This window comes from Neovison vison, chromosome 6 (genome assembly GCF_020171115.1).
Source record: "Neovison vison isolate M4711 chromosome 6, ASM_NN_V1, whole genome shotgun sequence".
Lineage (NCBI taxonomy): Eukaryota > Metazoa > Chordata > Mammalia > Carnivora > Mustelidae > Neogale > Neogale vison.
In genome coordinates this window covers 114,459,721-114,483,372 of record NC_058096.1, presented here as the reverse complement: position 1 = coordinate 114,483,372, position 23,652 = coordinate 114,459,721, and the positions used below count along the sequence as shown (strand labels likewise).

Sequence of the window (23,652 nt, the reverse complement as noted above, 5' to 3'; positions counted from 1 at the left end):
GTGCGATGAGATAAATATAAATCATGTGACCAACTGTGATACCGGGCAGAATGTGATAAGTTCCTCAACTTCTCCTGGTTCCTCCACCTAGATCAACTCCCACCCTTACTTTGGACACTATAGCACTTCTCTCCCTTTTTGCACTTATCACAGTTGCAACTGTTTGTGTGATTATTTGGCTGAATATTCAATAGTACTTTGGTTCCCTTGTGACTCATCAGACATAGAGACTCTATACAATACAAAACAGCGGTAGGTGTGTATGTGTTCCATGCTAAGAAATATGCATAGGTGAACCTCAAAGGCTAGTAACTAACCTAGTTAGGAAAAGGTTCTTGGTGAAGGTGACACTGGACCCAATATTTGAAGGATGGATTTGTAGTCCCTGGGAGAAGAAAGAAGACAGGATATCCAGGCAAGGGGAACAGCATGTGCAAAGACATACACATATGAAACGGCCTGCCTCATGGATATGAATGGAGTTAAGTTCATGTAGAGTGATGGAAGAGGAGATATATTACCAGGCATCTTTGATCTGAACTTAAATTGTTGACTTTATCTTGAATGTTATGAAAAGTTTCTAGAGAGCAAAATCCTTCAGGGGTTTGAGTTTAGTGTGATTCTTTTGGCAGTGTGGAGGCTGAATTGAAAAGAGCTAGGCTGTCTTTCATAAGTGTGTTATAATAATCAGGCAGGAAGGGATGAGGGGCTAACAGAAGGCAGAAACAAAGGGATGGACATGAGAGCTCTTAAGGAAACAGTGTCTCTAACAGTCTCTGGCTGACTGGAGATGGGTTAGCAAGAGCAGTCTAGGCTGCCTCACAGGTGTTTGAATTTGGAAGCTGTATAGAAGATGTAGTCTTTTTTTTTTTTTTTTTAAGATTTTACTCATTTATTTGACAGAAGGAGAGAGAGCACAAACAGGGGAAGCAGCAGCAGGCAGAGGGAGAAGCAGGCTTCCTGCTGAGCAAGGAGCCCAGTGCGGGCCTTGATCCCAGTTCCCTAGGATCATGACCTGAGCCAAAGACAAACTCCTAACTGACTGAGCCTCACAGGCGTCCCTAGAAGATGTGTCTTTTAAGAAAATGTGGAGCTCATCCAGCTGGGGAGCCAAAGATATGCCTAGTTACAAATTTGTTGTTTTGTAAGTACCTGTGACACATTTAAGTGGAGCTTTACAGAAAAGCTTGAAGGCTGTGGAGGGATCTTGTCAAGAGACACACATACACACACAGGAGTCATCAAGAAAGGTAGTCCATAAGATTTGCCCAAGAGTGCCTGGGTAGCTCAATGGGTTAAAGCCTCTGCCTTCGGCTCAGATCATGATCTGAGAGTCCTGGGATCGAGCCCCACATCGGGCTCTCTGCTCGGCAGGGAGCCTTCTTCCTCCTCTTTCTCTCTGCCTGCCTCTCTGCCTACTTGAGATCTCTGTCTGTCAAATAAATAAATAAAATCTAAAAAAAAAAAAAAAAAAAAAAAGATTTGCCCAGGAAAAGTAAAGAGAGGGGAAAGATCAGAAGCTACAATCCTGGGTAACAGTAATTCTGGGGGGATGGGAAGAAAGAAAATTGAAGTTAAATAGAGAAGCAAAAGAAGAACCAAGAGTAAAGTGGTGTTTCTGAAGTTAAGGAGTAAGAGTTTCATGACACAGAGAGAGATCAATAATTTTCACATGTAGTTTTAGGTAGCATTAGGACAAAAGGTATGTATTGAGTCTGGAATAGCTTAGATTATGGTGACTTGATAAGACCATAAGTGGGGTTATTTGGGCAAAAGGCAGCATTCAGCAGGTTTAGGGAAGGATACAAAGTGATAAAGGGGAAATAGTACATGTAGACTCCTCTCTAAGATGTTTGCCAGTTTAAGGAAGGGGAAGAATGAAAGGATGGAAAAATAATGCACAGGCTTGTGGGATTTGGAAAATTCTGTAGGAGACTCTTACCTGGAATGTAGGAGTGGTATTCTTGGCCTTAAACTGTTTTCTGCATAGGCACAAAGATACATGTATGTATGTTTGTGAATATATGTGTATATATAAAAAGCACCTTAAAGGGGGCCAAAATATTCAAAATATTCACTCTCCAAATTACCACATAGTCATCAAATCTGCAGCTGACTGTAGTCAGTGGCTCCAGTTAACTTTTGTCCCCTCCCCCACACCTGACCACAGATCCGTGACCACTGTTAGCAAGTGAAAACTCATCATTATGGGAGCCAGCCGAGCCTTGAGCTAAGACTCTCTCTCATGCCCTTTTATTGAGGCTGACTACAGTAAAAATTGCCTAGTTTGCTATAAAGGCAATCCTTATTTTTATTGTTGCCAGGTCTTTAAATGAATGGCTGCCCTTGACTTCTGGAAAGCAGACGATTTGTAGAAAGAAAAATCAATTTCCAAAGCAAGGAAAATTGCCCTGAAGTCATTTCTATGTATTTTATAAAATGTTCGATTCTTACACCATCATACCAGGATCCACAGCATAGTGTTTTGTAAAGAATATTGGACTGGGAGGCAGTATCTGGAGTTAGAGTCATAGCTCTGTCCCTGGGAGTCATGTGACTTTAGACAAAACCACTGTCCTGGTTTTGTCTTCTTTGTTTCAGCATGGGCCTAGATATCACCTATCATCTATCATACTTACATTGAAATTTTATTCCCTTAAACCTTAAATGAAGTCATTCCACAGATTAATTTCCTTTTCCTCTCCATCTTTCAGAAGAACTCTGTTCTTGACAAATGTCATTACATTGTCTTTGCAGTTTCCACAGGCCTCTGTCTGTATCAACATTATCGGTATAACTACCTGTTCTTCCCTATGCCCACGAGGGCAGTCACTGTGGGCAGTAATTATCTTTACAATATGAAGTATATGCTCAATAAATGTATGTTGAATAGAAATGACTTTTTAAAAAAGATTTATTTGGAGAGAGAGCATGAGCGAGCAGGTGCACACAAGTTGGGGGTCAGGAGCAGAGTGAGAAACAGATTCTCCACTGAGGAGGGAGCCCAGTAGGAGGCTGGATCCCAGGACCCCAGGATTATAACCTGAGCCGAAGGCAGACATTTAAATGACTAAGCCACCCATGTGCCCCAGAAGTGAATTTTTGTACCCATGTAACAGGTAAACTTAATATCTATTTTAAAATCTGATGAGATTTTTAATTGGAGAAGATAGTTAATATGAAAACTAAAAGGGGTTGTCTGGAGTTGATGGGGTTCTCTATTATTATTTTGTTGTCCTTAAGACTCAAGATTGTTGAAATTTCACAAGTGCATGAAGAAATCAAATACAGCTTATTTTAGTTATATTGTAATAACTATGTTCCCCAATGCTGCTTAACTTTAAGAACTCATTTTAAAGCATGGCCACATAAATTTAAAATAAGAATAAGAATAATATCTCAGATTTTGGCACTTTGGCTTTTCTTATTTTTTATCTCATTTGTTATCTTAGAGGACAAGGCTCACAGATACCTAAACTCTTTTTGGTACCAGTATTCTCATAGTACTGAGAAGGTAGGATTCTGATTTAAGGCTTTTGACTCCCTGAGCATCCAGAGTTGTTAGCGATTTGGAAATAACCTTTCTTGTTTTAATATGTCCCCCTCAGTTTGTATTTTTGTATTTTAATCAGGGTTAGTAATAAATTTTATTATTTTTTTAATTTTCATTTTTAAAAGATTTTATTTATTTATTTAATTGACAGAGACTGAGAGAGGGAACACAAGCAGCGGGCATGGGAGAGGAAAAAGCAGGCTTCCCACGGAGCAAGGAACCCAATGCAGGGCTTTATCCTAGAACCCTGGGATCACGACCAGAGCTGAAGGCAGACACTTAACGACTGAGCCACCCAGAGACCCCTAAATAATTTTTTTAATCAAAGAAAAATTTATGTATTTAACTTTGTTTTAGTATATTATTTATTTTGAAGAGGTAATATATATACGCAGAGTACCAAGTTTTAGAAGTACAAAGTAAAGTGCAGTCTCCCTGTCTGCCCTGTTTCCAGTATCCCAATCTTCTTCCCTTACACTATACCTGATGCCAGTTTCTTGTGTCCTTTTTCAGGAAGGGTCCATGAGTTTATAAACATAAATGTATGCACATTTTTTTTCTCTATCATACAAATCATAGGATACTCTACTATTCCTTTATATGTTTGTTAAATTTAGTAATAAATTTCCAAGATTTGTCCTTTTTAATACATATAGAGTTGCTACATTTTTTTTTAATTGCAGAACATTCCTTTGTAAGGTAGTGCCAAAATTGAACTAGTTCCTTATTGATGGAGTAGTGTCATCTATATCAAATAGCATTAGCAACAATGTTGTATTAGTACCTTGTGTGGTTGTCACTGATTGTACCCCGTGCAACTCTCTCTGGAAGTTAATATCTAGAAAAGGTATTTGGGAGAAGTAGCTTTTTTAAATTTCAAAAGATAGAGACAAATGGCCATCTGTCAAAGCAATCAGTGTGTACCCTTACCAAGAATGTAAGAGTCCCATTTCCTTTACATTCTCTCCAGTACATTGGGTTGGTAAACATTTTAATCCCTGAAAAATGGTACTTTATTGTTGATATATTTTCTACTTGTCTTATTATGAGTGAATTGTGTGACTTTTCATGTATTTAAAATTGAATTATATCTCCTGTATAGTTCATAACCTTACTCTAAATTCTTTGTGTGTTATTACATTTTAATTATTTGGGATACAGTTTTCCCAGATGGAAAATCCACAGAAACTATCCCCATTTTATTTCACTTCATCGATATTTAATAAACATTTATATTTATTTTTAAACATTAACATTTAGTATTAAATATTAATTTATTAATTTCATTCCATCAATATGTAGTAAATAAATAATTTATTACATGTTCTAGTTATTAAAGATATTAAGAAATGAGAGCTATAGATACCTAAATTTATAGATAAAGGGGTTCATAATCTCTCAGAGAAGATATATATTTGGAGGCAGAATAAAGTAAATTTTATGTAGAGGAAACATAGCATTCAGAAAAAATTTCCCTGAGAGAACAGTGTGGCATTTGTGGTGGGTCTGAAAAATGTGTGATATTTTTAGGGTTAGAGAAGTGTTTAGGTGGTGGGAGTGAGAATACCCATTTGGAACTGGGCCCCCATTTCTGTATTGAGGTTTGATTAATAAGCAAATGGTACTTCCCATTCAAGGTACTTCCTTGAAATTTCCCAGTATTAACTATCTTGGATTGACTGACTCTCACAATGAACAACTCATACTTGGCTATGATAAGATAGAAATATTTTCCTTCCCTGTGACTCAGCTAGCTCCTCCTTAAAGTTTTCTTATAGATGACAAACTCTGCATTTTTTCCAAACAACTTGTTAAAGAGCTATTAGAAGAAAATGGAAAATGTCTAATTGTAGCTTCAAATCTTACAGTAGTATTTATTTGAAGATGGGGTCTGGGGGTCGGAAGTTTGGAAGAAAATGCCTGGAAGTCTTAATCATTAACCTGATCTCAGCTGGTTTTACTGGAAAAGAACTGCAAAAGTAACATAATTCATGGCCTGTTGAGTCTGGTAAGACATTCGCATAGGGGGAGTGCCCTGGAACTAATAGTGACATGATGGGACATAGGCCAGGGGTGGGGGTATATATAGGCCAGGGGTGGGTGCTGTTCTTTCCTAAGCAGAGTCTGTTCTTTAGGGGAGGTGGTAGCTACTCAGTGTGGTGAGAAGGTAAAATGACAGCATTTATTAAGCATTGGACTTTGTGTATTTCAATGAGAGTTATCTCCTTCAGTGCAGCTCAAATTTCTTAATTTATATGAAGCTGTTTCTAACTGCTTACTTCTACCCTCAGAAGACATGATGAACTATCCCTTCTTGTAACTTTACTAAGGTCTGCAGTGCTACCCGTCCTGCAAAGCTATGGTTTTATACTGATGGTTTATATATCTCTCTTCCTTTACTAGTTTTTTAGGGCAGGCAGTTATTTTGATGTCTAAATATTTGTGGTGGGGGTGGATGGATGAGTGAATGAATGGGTTAAAAGTTTTCTTGAAAATTTACACTGTTTTCCCAATGACAGTGACCTTGTTTTGAATTCCTACCTCAACATGTTTTTCAACATTTAAAAAAATAATTTAATATAATTAGTTTAATTTCAATGCCCTCCCTGGTGGTAAATATTGGTCTTTTAAAAGTGAGTTTTAAAATGGGAAAATAATAGAACAGGAAATTCCTTATAAAAATATAAGCTCTCAAAAAAATGTTCAAACATCCTCATAATTAGAGACATGCAAATTAAGACAACATTGCACACAAACTGATAAAAATAAAAAAGGACGGCAACGCATTCTGTTGTTGAGGTTGTGGGGAAACCGGCACCGTCGTATATTGCCAGTAGGAATCCAAATTCATGAAAGCCTTTTGTAGGGAAACTTGGCAATACCAAACAAAACTACCTGTACACTTACTTTTTGACCGAGCATTCCCATTCCTAAGAATCATATTGTTGCAAACAAATGATCATAGGGGAGAGAAAAAGAGAAAAGAAAACCAAGAAACAAACTCTTAACTATAGAGGACAAACTGTCGATTACCAGAGGGAAGCTGGGCGGGTGGATGTGTTAAATAGGTGATGCGGAGTCCGGAGGGCACTTTCGATGAGCACTGGGTGATGATTGGAAGTGCTGAATCACTAAACTGCACAGCTGAAACCAATATTACACTGTATGTTATCTCTCTGGAATGTAAATAAAAACTAAAAAAAAAATCATATTATTACTAAAATCTACCCTCCCAACAATGTGGAAGACATATTTATTGCAGTATTGTTTGTAATAGCAAAATATCGGAAATAACCTAAAAGTCACTATATATGAAGGTATCTGCTCAGTTGTGTAAAAGCATACAGAAGATAAACAGAAATTAAAGGGACCAGTTACCTATAGGGGATAGGTGTGAAAGGAGTGGACAGAAGGGAAGGGATGAGAGAGTGACACATACTGGAGAATATTTTTTGTAAAGTTTTGACTCTTAGAACAATACCAATGTTTTACATACTCAAATAAGAAAAAATTAAAGTTAATTAATTTTAATTAAATAATTAAAATCAGCCAGCATGGAATACAAGCAATAACAAACGAACCTAACTGGATTATAAATGGATGACTAACACATACTGAAAAAGATGAAGAAAATAACTAATGTATGTCACTTTGGGAGTTAATTTTTTTTTTTTTTTTAGTGTATGAAAGTTGTTTATTTTTTTTTTAAGTAAACCAACTAAAATACTTTTCTTCCTGGGGGTGGAAAAAAGTATTCTCCTTAAAGAAAACTGGGAAAATGCAATCACAAAGCAGAAAGTAAAAATTAAATTTACTTCAAATGTGCAGAGATCTCTCCTATTTGCAGTCTGGCATGTTTCCCTCAAATCTTTTTAATATTTTTTTCTTTTTTTAGTTGAAATGTAGTTGACACACAATATTATACTACTTTCAGGTGTACAACATAGTGATTCAATAATTCTATACATTATACAGTGCTCACCAAGGTAAGTGTAGTCACCATCTGTCTACATATGATGTTATTACAACATTTCTTATTTATGGTTTTTTAAAAAAATTTTATTTAAATCCAGTTTAGCTATCATATAGTGTATTATTAGTTTCAGGGGTAGAATTTAATGATTCATCAGTTGCATATAACACCCAGTACAAGTGCCCTTCTTAATGCCCATGACCCAATTACCCCATTCCCCCACCCATTTCCTCTCCAGCAAACTTCAGGTTTTTTCCCTATAGTTAAGAATCTCTTATGGTTTGCCTCCCTCTCTCTTTTTTTTTTAAATCTTATTTTTCTTTCTCTTCCCCTATGTTCATCTATTTTGTTTCTTAAATTCCACATACAAGTGAAATCATATGGTATTTGTCTTTCCCTAACTTCTTTCACGTAATGTAATACCCTCTAGTTCCATCTATGTCATTGCAAATGGTAAAATTTCATTCTTTCTGATGGTGGAGTATATTTGTATGTTTATATCTCACATCTTCTTGATCCATTCATCTGTCGATGGATATCTGGGCTCTTTCCATATTTTGGCTGTTGCAGACATTGCTGCTATAAACATTGGGGTGCATGTGCCCCCTTTGAAGCACTATTTTTTGTATTCTTTGAATATCTCATAGTGCAATTGCTGGGATGTAGGGTACTTCTAGTTTTGAGTTTTTGAGGAACCTCCATACTGTTTTCTAGAGTGGCTGCCCCAGTTTGAATTCCCACCAATGGTAGAAGAGGGTTCCCCATTTTCCATATCCTTGCCAACATCTGTTGTTTCCTGAGTTGATTTTAGCCATTCTGACCAGTGTAAGGTGGTATCTCATTGTGGTTTTTGATTTGTATGGAAATAATATTTTGACTGGATACTGTAAGGTTAAAGACAGAAACAGCCGTGGATAAATTCTGTACTCTGACGAGGTTCCTCTTCTCCCAGGAGTATTGGTTAGGAAGTCTGTAACAACTTTAAGTGTATTCTAGGAATGAATAAAAAGTGAATATATTTATAAGTAATAAAAGTTTTTCATGGCCAGAAAAGGCAATTACAAATAAGAAAAGGGCAAAGAATTAAACAAAACTTGTGTTTGATTGGAACCATAGGTATAAGTGATCATCATCTCTATCTCTGCCTCTGTTCTATCTCTATCTCTGTACCTATCTGTAGATATCTACCTATTATACATCAACACAAAGATGCACCTACATATAAATATATCCACATACAGATACATATAGATATTTCTATTGATTTATATAGTGAGATGTTTCAACATATAGGATGTGTGAGTATGTGTGGGTTTGTACATATGTATATTTTCTAGTTATTTCTACCAAAAGAGTCTGGGAGCAATGATATGTAATAATGAACAAACTTACCACCCAGATTTTGGTTCCTAAATACTATTCTCCAATAAAAACATCTAGGACTCAGAAAATTAGTTGGTTCCAGAGCTGGGGCAGGAAAAATAACAGATAAACCTGGAACATCTTGTAGTGCCAGAAAATTAAGGAGTTGTTTACTAAAAGGACACAGGAGCCAACCAGAAGTATCTCCCAGTGGCTACGGCTGGGACAGTTGGAGCTACAAAATAATGATGGTATTGGATTATGACCCATAGAATAAACATCCTTGGGGCCATACTGATACAAATAAATAATGGGATAAATAAATACATGGAAGAGAAGGTATAGTTCCTACAGAAGAATTCCCATTACTATAGAAGGAGTGAGGAAAATACAAAGTCACTATTAGGAAAACAGCACAATGATCATTGCTGCAAGCAAGATCTATCAAATGATGCTATAAATCAGTGGATGAAAGTTTGAGAAGAAACAGGATACTAACATAGCCTCAAAGTTTCTTGTCAAGGGATTTATCAACTAGTGACACCTGGGTGGCTCAGTCAGTTAAGCATCCCACTCTCAATTTTGGCTCAGGTTATCATCTCAGGGTTGTGAGATTGAGCCCTGAGTTGGGCTCCGTGCTGGGTGTGGAGCCTGCTTAAGATTCTCTCTCCCCTTCTCTCTCTCTGTCCTACCCTGCCTAAAAAGAGATTTATCAAGCATAAATGAAAAAAAAAAAAAGTAACTTTATAGTATAGAAACTCAGCAGACACTACCTTAACCAAATGATTGATACTGTTATCACTAGCTGACATCATGTCACGATGCACTAGAAAGGAAAGAACATGGCTAATGTGGCTTTCTCACCAAAATGAACAGTCTTATAGGAATCATTAGGAAGTATCAGACAAACTCAAATTGAATGAAATCCCACAAAATATTTGACTAGTATTAATTAGAAGTGTCAAAGTCCTGAAAGGCAAGGAGAGGCTGAGAGACTGTCATAAATGGAAGGAGACAAGGAAGACACATTAAATGCAAAGTGATCCAAGTTGGATTCTGGAACAGAAAAGGGGTATTAGGAGAAAACAAAACAAAACAAAGCACCTGGTGAAATTTCAAAATTTTGCAGTTTATTTAATAGCACAGAACCAGTGTGAGATTACTAGCTGTGATAATTGTACCCTGGCTGTGTGAGTTTCTAACATTAAAAGTTGGGTGAAGAGTATACATGAACTCTACTATTTTGCAACTTTACTAGAAGTCTAGATTTATTTCAAAATAAAAGTTTGGAGAAGAAGGATAAAAAAAAGAATAAGAGGAAGAAGGTAATAGAAATAAAAACCCCATGTATGTGGTCTTTTTAAAAATGGTTAATGTATGTCATAAATTAGGTAAGCTAGCTGCTAGTGACTGGTTTTGCCGCATTATCTAATAAGGTTGGTTCTAACAAGAAAATACCATATACTAGGTGACTTATATGACAGACATTTATTTCTCGCAATTCTGGAGGCTGGGAAGTCCAAGATCAAGATCACCAGCAGGGTGCCTGGGTGGCTCAGTGGGTTGAGCCGCTGCCTTCGGCTCGGGTCATGATCTCAGGATCCTGGGATCGAGTCCCGCATCGGGCTCTCTGCTCAGCGGGGAGCCTGCTTCCTCCTCTCTCTCTATCTGCCTGCCTCTCTGCCTACTTGTGATCTCTCTCTGTCAAATAAATAAAATCTTTAAAAAAAAAAAAAAAAAAGATCACCAGCATCTCTGCTGTCTGGTGAAGACCTACATCTTAGCACACAAATGGCTATCTTCTTACTATGTCCTCACATGGTGAAAGGGGAGAGGGAGCTCCCTAATGTCTCTTTCATAAGGGCACTAATCCCATGCATGATGGTAAAGCCTCCCCAGACTTCCATTTCCCAATATCTTGAGGGTTAGGTTTTCAACATGTGAATTTAGGGAGTGGGGATGAAAACATTTAGCTTATGGTAGTTGCCTATCAAAATTGGATTTGAACGTATTTCTAAGACATGAAATACAGGCCTGGTTTTTACCCTGGCAGTTACTAGACTGTACCTATAATACAGAACTAAGATACTATGTTAGCTATCATACTGGTCTTTATCTTTTACTTTTTGTCTTGGTTTCTCTGTGCAAATAAAGTTGCTTTCCATTCAAAAGACATTTTGCCATTAGTATACTCATTAAAATTGTGGGGGCCTGACAAAATTCTGAATATGTTATTACAAATTCAGTGTGGGCTTCCAAGAGGATAAATATACTGATTAATTACACAGCTGAAGCCAAGAGTCAATAGATTCCTATTTAATATGAACAAAAATTATTTCAGATAAATCACCACTTAAAAATCTCAGAACTACCTCATACAGTTATAAACTCCTACAAACTGAGTAAATAACTAGGCAAAGGAAAAATTTAGATACCAAGAATTTAAACAAGTTCATCTATCATTATGTATCAGATTTTCCAGTCCTTCTCAGAAAGTGATAAATTGTTTCATTTTGAAACCACTCTGGTGAATCCCTTGGCAGAGTTGGCCCAAAGTCAATAAGAAAATAGAGAGAATGCTTAACTTTAAAAATCCTAATTAGAAGCAGATAATATAATTTAAAATTTAGTCATTATGTAATAATGTATCTTGAATTTAAAATACAAATATGGGGGTGCCTGGGTGGCTCAGTGGGTTAGGCCGCTGCCTTCGGCTCAGGTCATGATCTCAGGGTCCTGGGATCGAGTCCCACATCGGGCTCTCTGCTCGGCGGTGAGCCTGCTCCTCTCTCTCTCTCTCTCTCTCTCTCTCTCTGCCAGCCTCTCTACCTACCTGTGATCTCTCTCTGTCAAATAAATTAAAAAAATAAAAAAATAAAAAAAATACAAATATGTAATTGCGAGTAAAAAATTTGATTCTTATGTAATATTACGTAGCAGAAAGTTTGGCAGTTTGGCTTCACCTAAAATGTGCCACTTTCCTACCATCCATTGTGCTCGTGGCTACGATTCTTTGTTTTGTTTTGTTTTGTCCTGTTTTGGGATATTCTGGTACTTGTAGAAATGAGTTAAGTACTGCCCAATATACTTTAGAAAGATTCTATCTATGTGCCTAACTGGAACCTGATATTATGTTAGGAGTTGCTTTAACAAGCATGCATATCAAAGTCCTGATAAGAGGAAGAAAATTTATTTTTTTAAAACTAAGTCTCAGTAATAAAACTCTGGTGATCCATTTCCTTTTATACCTACTTTGATCAGATCTCAATAATATATGATAGGAAAATATTTACATTACAATGTTATGTGCTCTCTTTGGTTTCATCTGCGATCATCTGAGAGTTCTGTAATGGACAAGAATCTGTAAATGCGATCCCCAGTTTGATTGTTTTTTTTTTTTTTTCCCAAATATTGTGACGATCCATTTTCTTCATGATGAATACGCTTCACTGTAAGAATCACTGTGACAGCCATTTAAACAAGACAGAAGCAGGCCATCTGAATATTAATTGTAACAGAGTTGGCTTTCCTGTCTTGCCTTCTAAGAGTTTGCAATTCTACTGAGGAGAGGAAAGATTCACACATAAATTCTTCCCATAATCAAACAGAAGAGTCACTATGTTAGACCATTAAGGAGCACCGAGAACCCAGGTCACTGAGTGATAGAACTTGGTCTTGCAAAGATAACGGAATAGTCAAAGCACTGTCATATGTTCTACCTCACTGAATCTTTGCAGTAGTCTTGCCAGGAAGGTAGAGAGGCTCATAATAAATATGAAAATTGATGCTGTAGACAGCAGGTGCATTTTAAAATCACACATGAACCTGCTCACTCTGCTCAAGTTTCTTGTGGGAACCAAGGCCTTATCCTATTCCTTTGCTACATTTCAAGGAATAGCATTCCTGTCAAATAAAGAAACAGCTCTAGGCACTGGGTTCCAGAACAGGAGAGCTCTACTGGAAAACTCTCTGCCTCTGCTTGCAGCATGAAGGGCTATTTTTAGATGTTTTCCTTTTGCTAATTGCCTCTCCCTCTATGGGGAATTTCTATGGGCAGAATCCCCAGATGAGCCAAGTTTCTCACTAATTCCGGAAGAAACTGGGAAGACAAAGGCCACAGCCCAGGTTGCCTGGGCCTCAGAACCTCCCCAGTGATCACAGTTCAGTGGATTTGCAAGATCATCAAGGACCTGGGAGTCCACAGAGCTTTGGTGATCTCACGGAGCAACGCGGCTGAGAAGCAACTAGAAGGAGGGTATCTACCTGAGACTTGGAACTGCAAATGACCTTGCCTGGAGCTCTATTCTGAAAGGAGTTAGGGAATGTGGAACCAGCAGGGGCTGTGAGCTCAAAAGGCCCTCCAGGTTATCTCTTTCTTCTGCTATCTTTGAGAAGAAAAAGGAAGAGACTTTTGCAAGAGTATTTCTCCAGGCAGGCAACTTCAACCTTAAGCTTCAACCTTTAGGAAACGTCACAGAAGCTGTGCAGGTTTAGCCTAGAAAAGGGAAAGAAGAAAGGGGTGATGGGTGCCTGGGTGGCTCAGTGGGTTAAGCCGCTGCCTTCGGCTCGGGTCATGATCTCAGGGTCCTGGGATCGAGTCCCGAGTCAGGCTCTCTGCTCAGCGGGGAGCCTGCTTCCCTCTCTCTCTCTCTCTCTGCCTGCCTCTCCGTCTACTTGTGATTTCTCTCTGTCAAATAAATAAATAAAATCTTTAAAAAAAAAAAAACATTTTCACTCCTTTGCAAGGAGGAGGTAACTAGCTAGTGGCCTTGGGACAGTGGGTAGAAAGAAAACGAAGTTAAGTTTTTGGCTCAATGTTAGGATAAACCTTCTAAAAGGACTTGTGCAATGATCTATCTGGGGAGTCGGTTTTAGTCTATTACCTGAATCCTTCAAGCAGAAACGCCCACACTGGTATGTAGGCAGGTGTTTGCTGAAAAGTGAAAGTTATCAAAAACCCTACAGGTGGGGGGCTGAATAACAATACTTGCTAACACTACTATAGCACTTACTTTATATCAATTAAAAAAAAACTTCAATAAGGTAGATGCTATTATTAACTCTCTTATTCAGTGTGGAAATGAGGATGAGGAAACTGAGGCACAGAGAGGTTAAGTAATTTGTTCAAGGTCACACAGCTAGTAGGAATTTGAATATAGACTGTTTATCTCCAGCATTTGTGCTTTTAACCACTTGCTGTATCGTTGTCCCGTAAGGTCTCTTCTTGTCCTGCGAGTCCAGATAGAGTGGAGTCTGGCCCCATAGTCCGCATTCTTTGTATACTTCAATCACAAGGCTTCCGAAAGGGCATTGGTGGCCTCTGAGAATGAGTACACAAACCAACAAAGCCAAAGAGGTTGCTGACGGAAAAAAAAAAAAATCAATACCTGTAAACCCACAGAGAAGCTCACTCACTGGTCATCTCTGGGGCCAGTTGGCAGAAACAAGCTACCAGAATATCGCACCAAAGAGAAGTGCTCTTGTTTTCAGATTTCCCGCCGCATCTGCCTCTCCATCCCCACCTGAGGCCTTCCCGTCCTTCTGACTTCACTGGACCCCCTCCTCCTCTCAGCCCCTTCGCCCCCCTCGCCTCTGCCCACCCTACCCTCCCTCCATCCCGCTGCACTTGTGCTAAGCTTTTTCAAGAGACTGGAAGCCAAGGGGTCAATCGTGAAGTTGGCAGTTCTCTATTCCACACCCTCTCCCGCTCTGCGCCCATTGTGGTATGTGACTTACCCAAGGTCACGGAGCCCCGATCAGAAAATCCAGGTGTCCAGACTCCCACATCCGCGCTGTGCCCAGGCACACCTTCGCTCTCTTGGCCCGCACCCAAGAGCTTTCTTTATTCCACATCCCCGCCTCCCTAACACCCCCCCCCAACCCCCCCGGTTCCCTGGAGTCGCTTCTGACGCTCCGCAGCCTCCAGGGTCCAGCCCTTCCTGCGGGCGCTTCCCTTCCGCCGGATTCCCACGCCGGAGTCGCCCTCGGCAGGCGCGCAGCCCGCGGGAGCGCTGCCTTCCGGGCTAGCTCCGCCGGGCCCCGCGGAGCCCTTTTCGGCGCCCCGCAACCCTGCACGGTGGGGGCACTGGACGGGAGGACGCCGCGGGCTCGCCGCCAGATCCAGAGGGCCAGGGCCGGCTCGGGACTCTGTCCTCGTCCCTCCGGGCGCCGGCCCCTGGAAAGGGGCACCGACCCACGGCGACGTCCCTCGCGTGGCCCGGCCACTCACCCTCCCGTCCGCGGCCCTGCCGCTTCCTTCGGGAAGTCCCAAAGAGTCACGTTCGAGCTTACTGGGGTGTGGCCGCGCCGCCGGCTCCCCCGGGGCTGCCCCCAGCGGAGCGGCACTTCCTCCTCGCTCCCTGCCCGGCCGCGGCACCCGCCGCGCTCCTGCCCCGCGCCCCGGCTCCCTGTCCACCTGGGACGCGCGCACCATGGACTCGGGACCCGGCTGCCGAAGACAGGCCGTCGTTTGGTTGGACAATTAGCGGAGGTGGGCGGGGAGTTGACGAACCCCACACACGCGCCTCTCCATGAAGATTCTTGAGCTTTCTTTGAAGAAAGGAGTGCATATGCTGCAGTGTCTCTGTGGAAGGAGCCTGAGGTCCAGCAACAGCCTAAGTGGTGAGAAAATGTTCTTTCCTGAGCCCCAGGACGCTGCAGATGCCCCCATAGCCCCCACCCCTTCCTCCTCCTGGCTCCCTGCGCCTCCCTCTCCTTTATTCTGCGCTGTCAGCGGTAGAAGGAAGGCGTTCCCCACTGGGGCGAGAGAATGGCCCCGCCGCCCGTTCTGTCTTCGGGGGTGTTTTTTTGTTTGGTTGTTTTTTTTTGTCCCCCCCGCCCCAATCCCTGAAGCCATCTGCGCTTTGTAGAACGCTCTAGCTCTCGCGCAGCGCCTGAACTGGAATCGCGGGTCTCTTTCAGAGGGGTGCTGATAAAAAAGTGACCTGCTTTCGCACTTCCTCGCGGCTCTCTCCTTGTGACTTGTAAGGGCGGCGTGCGACTCGGAGTTGCTCAGTGTCTGCTCTTGAGAAGTTGCTGGTGCGTTCGGCAGGAGAGGGGACTTTTAAACAAGTGGCTGGCGAGCCAGGTATCTTTTCTTTTTCTTCCTTGGTCAGAGAAGTAGACTTCTGGCTCTCCGCAGAGGGTAGCTTCGCCCTGGAGATAAGCAATTTCTGTCCTCGGTGCTGGAACAGAAAAGTCCCAATTAGTACTGGGTTTAACCAACCGGGTCCCTCAGGAAAGGTCCAGTGAGGGAAATAAAGAAAATCAGGCCCTTTTAATGACCTGCCAAATTAAAAATTTAAATGAAAAAAAAAAAACACCAAAACAAAACAGAACCCTAAACTAAAATCAAGAAAGTGAAATTCTTTTCTGCTGAAGCCATATGCGGTGCTGTTTCGCCACTTTGTGTTGTGCATCTCCCTCTCTTTTTTAAGGTGTAAGTTTCCTTTAAAGTGATTAAGTCTATTAGCCTCGCAAGGGCTAATCCCATTTTTGTGTCTTGGTTTTCTCTTTCCAAAATGGAGGGGAGCGGTGTGAGGAGAGGGAAAGATTCCTCTAGTATGTCTAAGTAAGTGTCTCTTTGTAAAATATTTATTTTGTTCATAAATTGCACGTAACTTTAGTAGTCAACATTTTAACAATATTATAATAGGTTTCATGTTTAAAACTTCAGTTGCTATTCTGGGGGAGCTGATTCATTTGGATACATACCTATTTTCACCCTGTTCTAGAGCTATGAAGATTATATTTTGGAAAGATTAGAGTATATATAGATATCATTCATTATTTTTCTAAAACCTTGACTCTCTGATTACTCACTACTCTAAATGAAAAGTAAAACTATTTTAAAAGAACTAATTAGGTAATTTAACTATATGTGAAATACGGGAATACACTTTTGAAATGAAATCAGCAATGAGATGTTTTATTTTTACTTTTGCTCAATTCCTAAGATTATTTACACAGTCTTTTCTTGCCACCATATTTATTAGTGCTAAAAGATGTCCAACTTCTATATTCTGAATTAATACGTTTGATGTTGTGGTTTTGTATTTCGAAAATACATATTTCAGGAAGTCAACTGAGGTGTATGTTGGTAATTATTTCAATTTTCCTTGTTTACATTAAATAAAACATGAATAGATTGCAACTTGGATATATGTTTCCTAGATTTGAAAGAAGTTTAGGTATGGTGTGTAATAAAGATAGGGGTCTACCCCATGTAAAATTAGGTAACACATTAATTTACATGCAGAGTCAGTCTCTCATATATTAACAAATCCAAGTAGAAGTTATATGTGATGGGGCAGCATAGGTTGTTGCAAAATCATGGGACTTAGAGTCAGAAGACCTAGTTATAAAGGAGTCTCAATAAAATTACTAAGGATCTTTTAAATTCAGTATTTTTATTTGAAAAAAAGTGGAAATAATAGCTCTAGCCTGGTTCCTGTATCTTGTTTAATCCTAGATTTAACATGCAGTCCTTTGAAAAATGTTGTACTTTATTTTTATATATGCTTTTTTACTTAGTGGGATGGTTGGTATTTTAGAGGATGTTCACTCTAGGGGAATTCTTGTAAAATGGTATGGTCACAAGTAATGAAGATTAAGTTTCCTTTATACCCTTTCCACAGCCAGAGGTAATATACAGCATTACTAAGAGATTATTTCTGGGAACTACATTGCTTTTGTTTGATTGTGGCCTTCCTTAGCTTACGATCTGGGATAACATACATGACCTTGTTATTCCTCAGTTTATACATACATGTTAATTACTATGGTAATAGTACTTATTTCTTATATTGTGGTAAAGATTAAATGAATTGCTAATGGCTAAAGATATGTTGAGCTATAACTATATGCCAGGCATCATTTTGAGAACTTTGAGTCTTCCATATATAATGTGCTCAGTATATTTTAGATATTATTATTTTTGTGTTCCATTTTAACATGATTCCATTCATGTAATTGTACCATTAGCATGACATCATAGCAATTCTGTGTGAAATGCTGTTATTCCCAGTATATGAATACAAAATGAGGTGAAGACATCAGATACATTGTCATGGAGCACATTTTTAAGAATAAAGCTGGAATGTCCAATTTTATTATTTTTCAGCTTACCTAAAGAGAAGTATAATAATATTTTGAACTGTGTTAGAATGTTATACCAGCTGCTTCTTCCCCGTTATTTTACAATCAAGGGAAATAAGGGCTACAGGGGAGAAGTGACATAATTTGTTTTAAGAAGTTAAGAGAGTCTTCTAATGGATTACTGAAATTTTTGTAATTAGTAAGCATTTCAATATTTTCTTTAGGTTTTATTAAATAAATGGAGTTAAATGCAAAATAATCATTACTAACTTTTGAGCTTCTTAGTATAAGTAAAATGTTTTATTCTTCTTGTCTTTCTTCTACAATATCAAATATTAATATCGAATTTATCCATTATATTAGTTTATAAATCCTTCTTACTTCAGTAGGATGGAGATAGTGTGAGCTATCAAACAGAAAACAATCTTAGAGGCACCTGGTGGCTCAGTTGATTAAGAGACTGGCTGACTCTTCATTTAGGCTCAGGTCATGATCTCAGAGTCCTGGGATTGAGTCCCATATCAGGTTCCCACTCACCGTGGAATCTGGTTGACATTCTTTTTCTCTCTTCCTCTGCCTCTGCTCTCTCTCTCTCTCTCTCTCTCAGATAAGTAAATCTTAGACAAAAGTTGAGTGTGTTGTTTATGGCTATTCCTGGTATCTTATGATCTTTTTTCTTTTCTTTTCTTTCATCCATTTCTCAAAATGAATTATTTTTTTTTCACATGTGGAGCCTATCTATTGAAGGAAAGTTAAGAAGTTTAAAATTCTGAACAATTCTTCTCAGAGCATAGGACCCTTCCATTAACCTGGAAAATGCTAATTTCTTGGTTCTAAGAGAGTGAATCAAGTTCATTTTTCTCTAGATTAGGGACCTTTACTAAGAACATAAGATCAAAGAAGAGTATAGATTAAAACAATAGCTTTATTGACTGCTCCTTTTCCTCTCAAGATCTAGCTGGGAGGAAAGCAGAAGCATTTTTATTAAAGAAGGGTGTTAAAGTTATAGGTTTCTCACCGCTTTGGTAGGAAAGATCAGTCAAAGAGGGATTTTTGTACTAACAATCAGGATCCAGAGAAAGCTGCCTTAGGTATTAACGTGACAGAGGATGGCAGCACTTATTGTAGTGGGTCCCTACAATAGTAGTAACACAGGTGTGTGTGCTTGTGTGTGTGCATACATGTGCAAGGAGAGAGGGGGAAGCACTGTGCTTGTCTTATCACCCTAAGCGATTCTAGAAAATCAGCCCTTGTGCTCTCCTCTTTCTATTTATTTATTTAAAGAATTTTATTTATTTGACAGAGAGAGAGAGAGACATAGTGCGAGAGGGAACACAAGCGGGGTGGGGGTTGGTGGCAGAGGGAGAAGGAGGCTTCCTGCTGAGCAGGGAGCCCCATGCAGGGCTCCATCCCAGGACCCTGGGGACCTGCGTTGAATGAAGGCAGACATTTAACTGACTGAACCACCCAGGTGTTCCTCTCCTCTTTCTGCATACGGACATAAGTGTCCTGTGGTATTCAGTCAGTTAGGGGTTTCTCAGACTGGTAGCACGGAGGATTACCACATGTCTAGAGATTGACTTGTACAATCACATCAAGTTGCCTTTATGTGGTCTTGAGACAGTCCAGGCCAAAATAATTTATCAATCCTGATGAACACACATATCTAAAACCCAGTCACACTCTTACTTTCAAGTATAGCACTACCGTCTAAATTAAAATTGCCAACTTATTCTCAGTTTTTCATCAGCTAGTGTGTGCCTAAGGGATTTAGGCTTTAACTACTCTACAAGATACTCAAGTGATCCCAAGAAAGAATTTGGTTGCAAAGTGGTTATTGATTTAAGCCCATTTCCCGGGAAGGGATCCTCTACAAAGATAGCATTACGCAGTTGTTGTCCATTCCTCTCTGCTTTACTCCTGAGTGTAGAGTCCTTTAATCTCTTCTCTTTTTCTTCAAGGATATAAGTAACATCCAAAATTGGAACAAATGAAAATAATGTATTTATAAATTGAGGCTATTTTACATTCAAATTCAATTTTCAGAAATCCACTTCATCAAAAGCAAATGATGAAATTTACCTTTTGAAGACATGTATTCAGTTGCTCACATCATTTTAATTTTGAAACATGGCTGATTTCAGTATGTAACTGCCTTCATTTATTTAATCTTGGAAAACTTCATTAGAGAATAATTGATGATTTATACATGGCAATTATCTTTGTTGTAGAATCTTTGAGCTGGTTTTTATGTCATAATCTTAAAATTCTTCACTATTTCAATGTTGCTTCAATAGCTAAACTGAGTAAGAATTAGTAACACACAGGACATCTATCACTTTCTTATGGTATTCATTTTCAAAGGGATTTTTGTTGTTTTACTTGATACTTTCAGTGTTAATGTCAGAAAATTCAAGTTAATGCTTGTTATTAGTTTTTTTTATTAGTATTAGTATTTTTAAATTGACATATAAGGTATTATTTGCTTCAGGAATACAGGTCTGTGAATAGTAGTATTTCTAAAAACTATTTGCTAAGTGTCCACCATGTGCAAATGTAGTAGATCTTGCCACTTTTCACCCAGTATTTTGGGTTTTCCTCTTGGACACTTTGGAGGATGGCATTACCCCATTCTCTTGAAGTTAGGTGTGGCCATGTGACTTCATGAGCAAATGATATATGGGCAGAAATGGCAACACCTCACTTCTTTATGGACACTCAAACAGCCAGGGCACAACTCACTTCGGGCTTTCGCCTTCTGATGATGTTCAAAGCGGGGGTGGCTCCCTCCCACCTGTCACTCAGGTGACAGCCTCTGTCCCTGAGTGTCTGTAGTAAATGAGCCCTACTGTGTGACTCATGATGGACAGTTAGCTCTAATGAGAGGTTAAAGTCTTTTAATAAGGAGCTTAGATTTTTTTTTTAAGATTTTATTTATTTATTTGACAGAGATCACAAGAAGGCACAGAGACAGGCAGAGAGAGAGGAAAGGAAGCAGGCTCCCCGCTGAGCAGAGAGCCCGCCACAGGCTCCATCCCAGGACTCTGGGATCATGACCTGAGCCGAAGGCAGAGGCTTTAACCCACTGAGCCACCCAGGTGCCCCTAGGAACTTAGATCTTTAAGACTATTTGTTATCTGGCCTATCCTGATTGATAGAGTAGGACAGGACCGTTTAAAATAATACAGTTTAATGGTAGGTTATTGGGCTCTGTTTAAGGTTCTTTCCAGTTTCTCTATGATCTCAACTGTAGGATATAAACAACAGATGTATTGGTTTTCTGTCAAAATCTTGGAGTAATTAGTTTAGCATCCCAAAGTATGTGGTTTTGTCATCCTTCTTTGAAGTTAGCACATCTGGAGCATAGCGGGTCCTTGTTTCTTAAATGATAGTTATCTTTCCCCCCAAAATAAGAATGAAGTACTGAAGTTCCATTGATGTTTGAGAATATTCTTTCAAAGTTGTAATTTAATTTCAAGCGTTCTAAGAACACCAGGGCTCTTTACTATATACCCTGAGATGTAGAAACTACCTTTTGATGTCTTCAAGCATATCCTGAAAAGGGATACCTAGCTATAGTACCTGAAAAACTGAGACAACATGGCAGCTCATATCTCTACTGCAAGGAGCAATCCAAATAAAATTGTTTTTCTTCTCCCAGCTTATAAATTGAGAGCTGTGTGCATGGGGGAAAACCAGGGCAGTACTCTATGGTAAAGGGATTGAGCTGAATGCTCTCATCTAGGGCAGGGACCCACAACCATTTGCCCGGCTCCAGGTTAGCACAGCAAGAGAGGGGAGGGAAGCCAGACTTTTCCCCAAAGCCCAGGATGCTTGAGTCATGCCAACTAGCCCTTGACAATTGTTCACCCTCCCTTCTTTCTCCATCTCAGGATAGAAAGTTAAACATGTCTCTGACATCAGGAGTTACCCTTTTTTAATTTAGCAAACATTCCTCGAGGACTGGTGGAGTGCAAGATTCTCTGTTAGGCACTCAAGACCCAGGAAGGTGAAATATATAAATGCACGCCCAATACAAGCAAGAAGTATGCTGCTAGGCTGGAGAGGATATGGGCCCAACATGGAGTACCAGGGAGCCTCAGTCTGTTTCAGTTTAATAGGCTCTCGTCCGAGTCCATGCTCTATGGCAAAATCACTGCAAGGAAGGAAAAACAGTTCCACCTGGGATTCATGTTAATCTCCCTGCACTTGAAAAGCATTTAGAAGTTCGAAAGGTGGTACTGGTATGGGGCAGATGGGGACTTTAATGGAAAGGAGAAGTATTTCTGGATATTTTGCCAGAAGAATGTGTTTATATAAAAATAAGCTACAGATATAAAAAAAGCATTTTTTTTTTTTTTTTTTGAAAAGTCATTACCCAACAACTCAATTCAAGCCTACCCGGCCTTGTTCATATTCAGCCATCCTGCCGAGTTATCTATGTTATATATCTCCTCTGCCCCAACTTCAGCATGAATCCATTTGTTTGTAGCCGGGTACAATAGCCCAGCTTCTAAGAAACCAAGTTCTGTGCTCTGGTGTCAGAGGTAGAAAGGGACATCCAGGGAGTACTTATGGATCAATTTTTTTCCGTTTCCATGGAGTATGTTAGGATGATGAAGATTTCCTTTGTATTATTTCGTGTATGAAATTTCTATCTTTAGGTCTTATTATTCTTATTGCACAATGTTAGGAATGCCATGGCCGAATATCTCTTCGCCATTAAATGTTGTGGGACATTTGCATTTCCTAGGGTGTCAATCAGAAAGATGCTGTGAATCTGCCAAGACAATCTCTCTTGCTGTAATGATCTTTCTTGTTGATACATAAGCTTCTAGTACTGTCCTACCCCCTCCACTCATTACTGTTTATAGAAACGATAGCATTGCAGTTGGTGTCACTGATTGCTTACGTTGCTGCTTCAATGAAGCCAGCTGGGATTCGATTGCATGGTCTTTAAATAAAACTTAGTGGCACAAAATGAGTCTCTTTTTTGAGGGGAGGGGTGTTGTTGCTAGCGGGATGGTTCTCAAAAGCACTAATTATTTGCTTGACTTGGAGCAACTTGGGAATCTGTGAGTCGCCATGTTGGCTCAGTGTCTGACCTTGGCACTAAGGAACTTGTGAGTAGATAGCATAGTTCAAATCTTTTTGAAGCCATTTTCAAAATGATAGCGATGAATTCCTTCCCCACAGTCTGTTGTAGTCCTCAGTATGTAACTCATTGACTGGAGATAGTTCGTGTAGCTACCCAAAGGCTGAAGCCAGATGATGAACTGAGATCATGAATTCCAGACAACAGTGTTCTGTGACAATCTGATGACAGTCCTGTGTTCACAGACAGTGTGAGGATGACCTGGAAATGGTGAGAAACAGAGAGAAAAGTTGGTGCTGCATTTTCTAAAACCGCCACAGTAAAAAATTGGAGGAGCTCAATAATGACTTTTGGCCTTTTGGCTCCCAAACTTAAGTGTGTGTTAGGCAGGATTCCTTTTTATAGTTACATAATACAGATTAGCAAACTAATCCAAGTGGAGATTTATGTGTTTATATATATTTATTTTCTGTCTCATGCGATTGTGTGTATGTGTTTGTTTATGTGACTCTGTGTGTGTGCGTGTGTATCTTTGATTAAATGCATTCCATATTGTTAATGTCAGTTACCTTT

At 39.5% G+C, this 23,652-nt stretch overlaps 1 protein-coding gene across 2 annotated transcripts in view; it reads left to right on the top strand.

Moving 5' to 3' along the window:
- The window catches only part of FGF12 (fibroblast growth factor 12), a 556,671-nt gene that overhangs the window by 170,123 nt on the left and 362,896 nt on the right, over positions 1-23,652 (top strand). Inside the window, exon 1 of one of the 2 annotated variants that reach the window (XM_044252007.1) lies at positions 15,388-15,509. The exons of the other annotated variant lie outside the window; for it this stretch is intronic. Within the exon in view, the coding sequence (XP_044107942.1) occupies positions 15,419-15,509 (91 nt within the window). The 5' untranslated portion in view covers positions 15,388-15,418. Of the gene's footprint in view, positions 1-15,387; positions 15,510-23,652 lie in introns of those variants that run through there. 2 annotated transcript variants of the gene reach the window in all.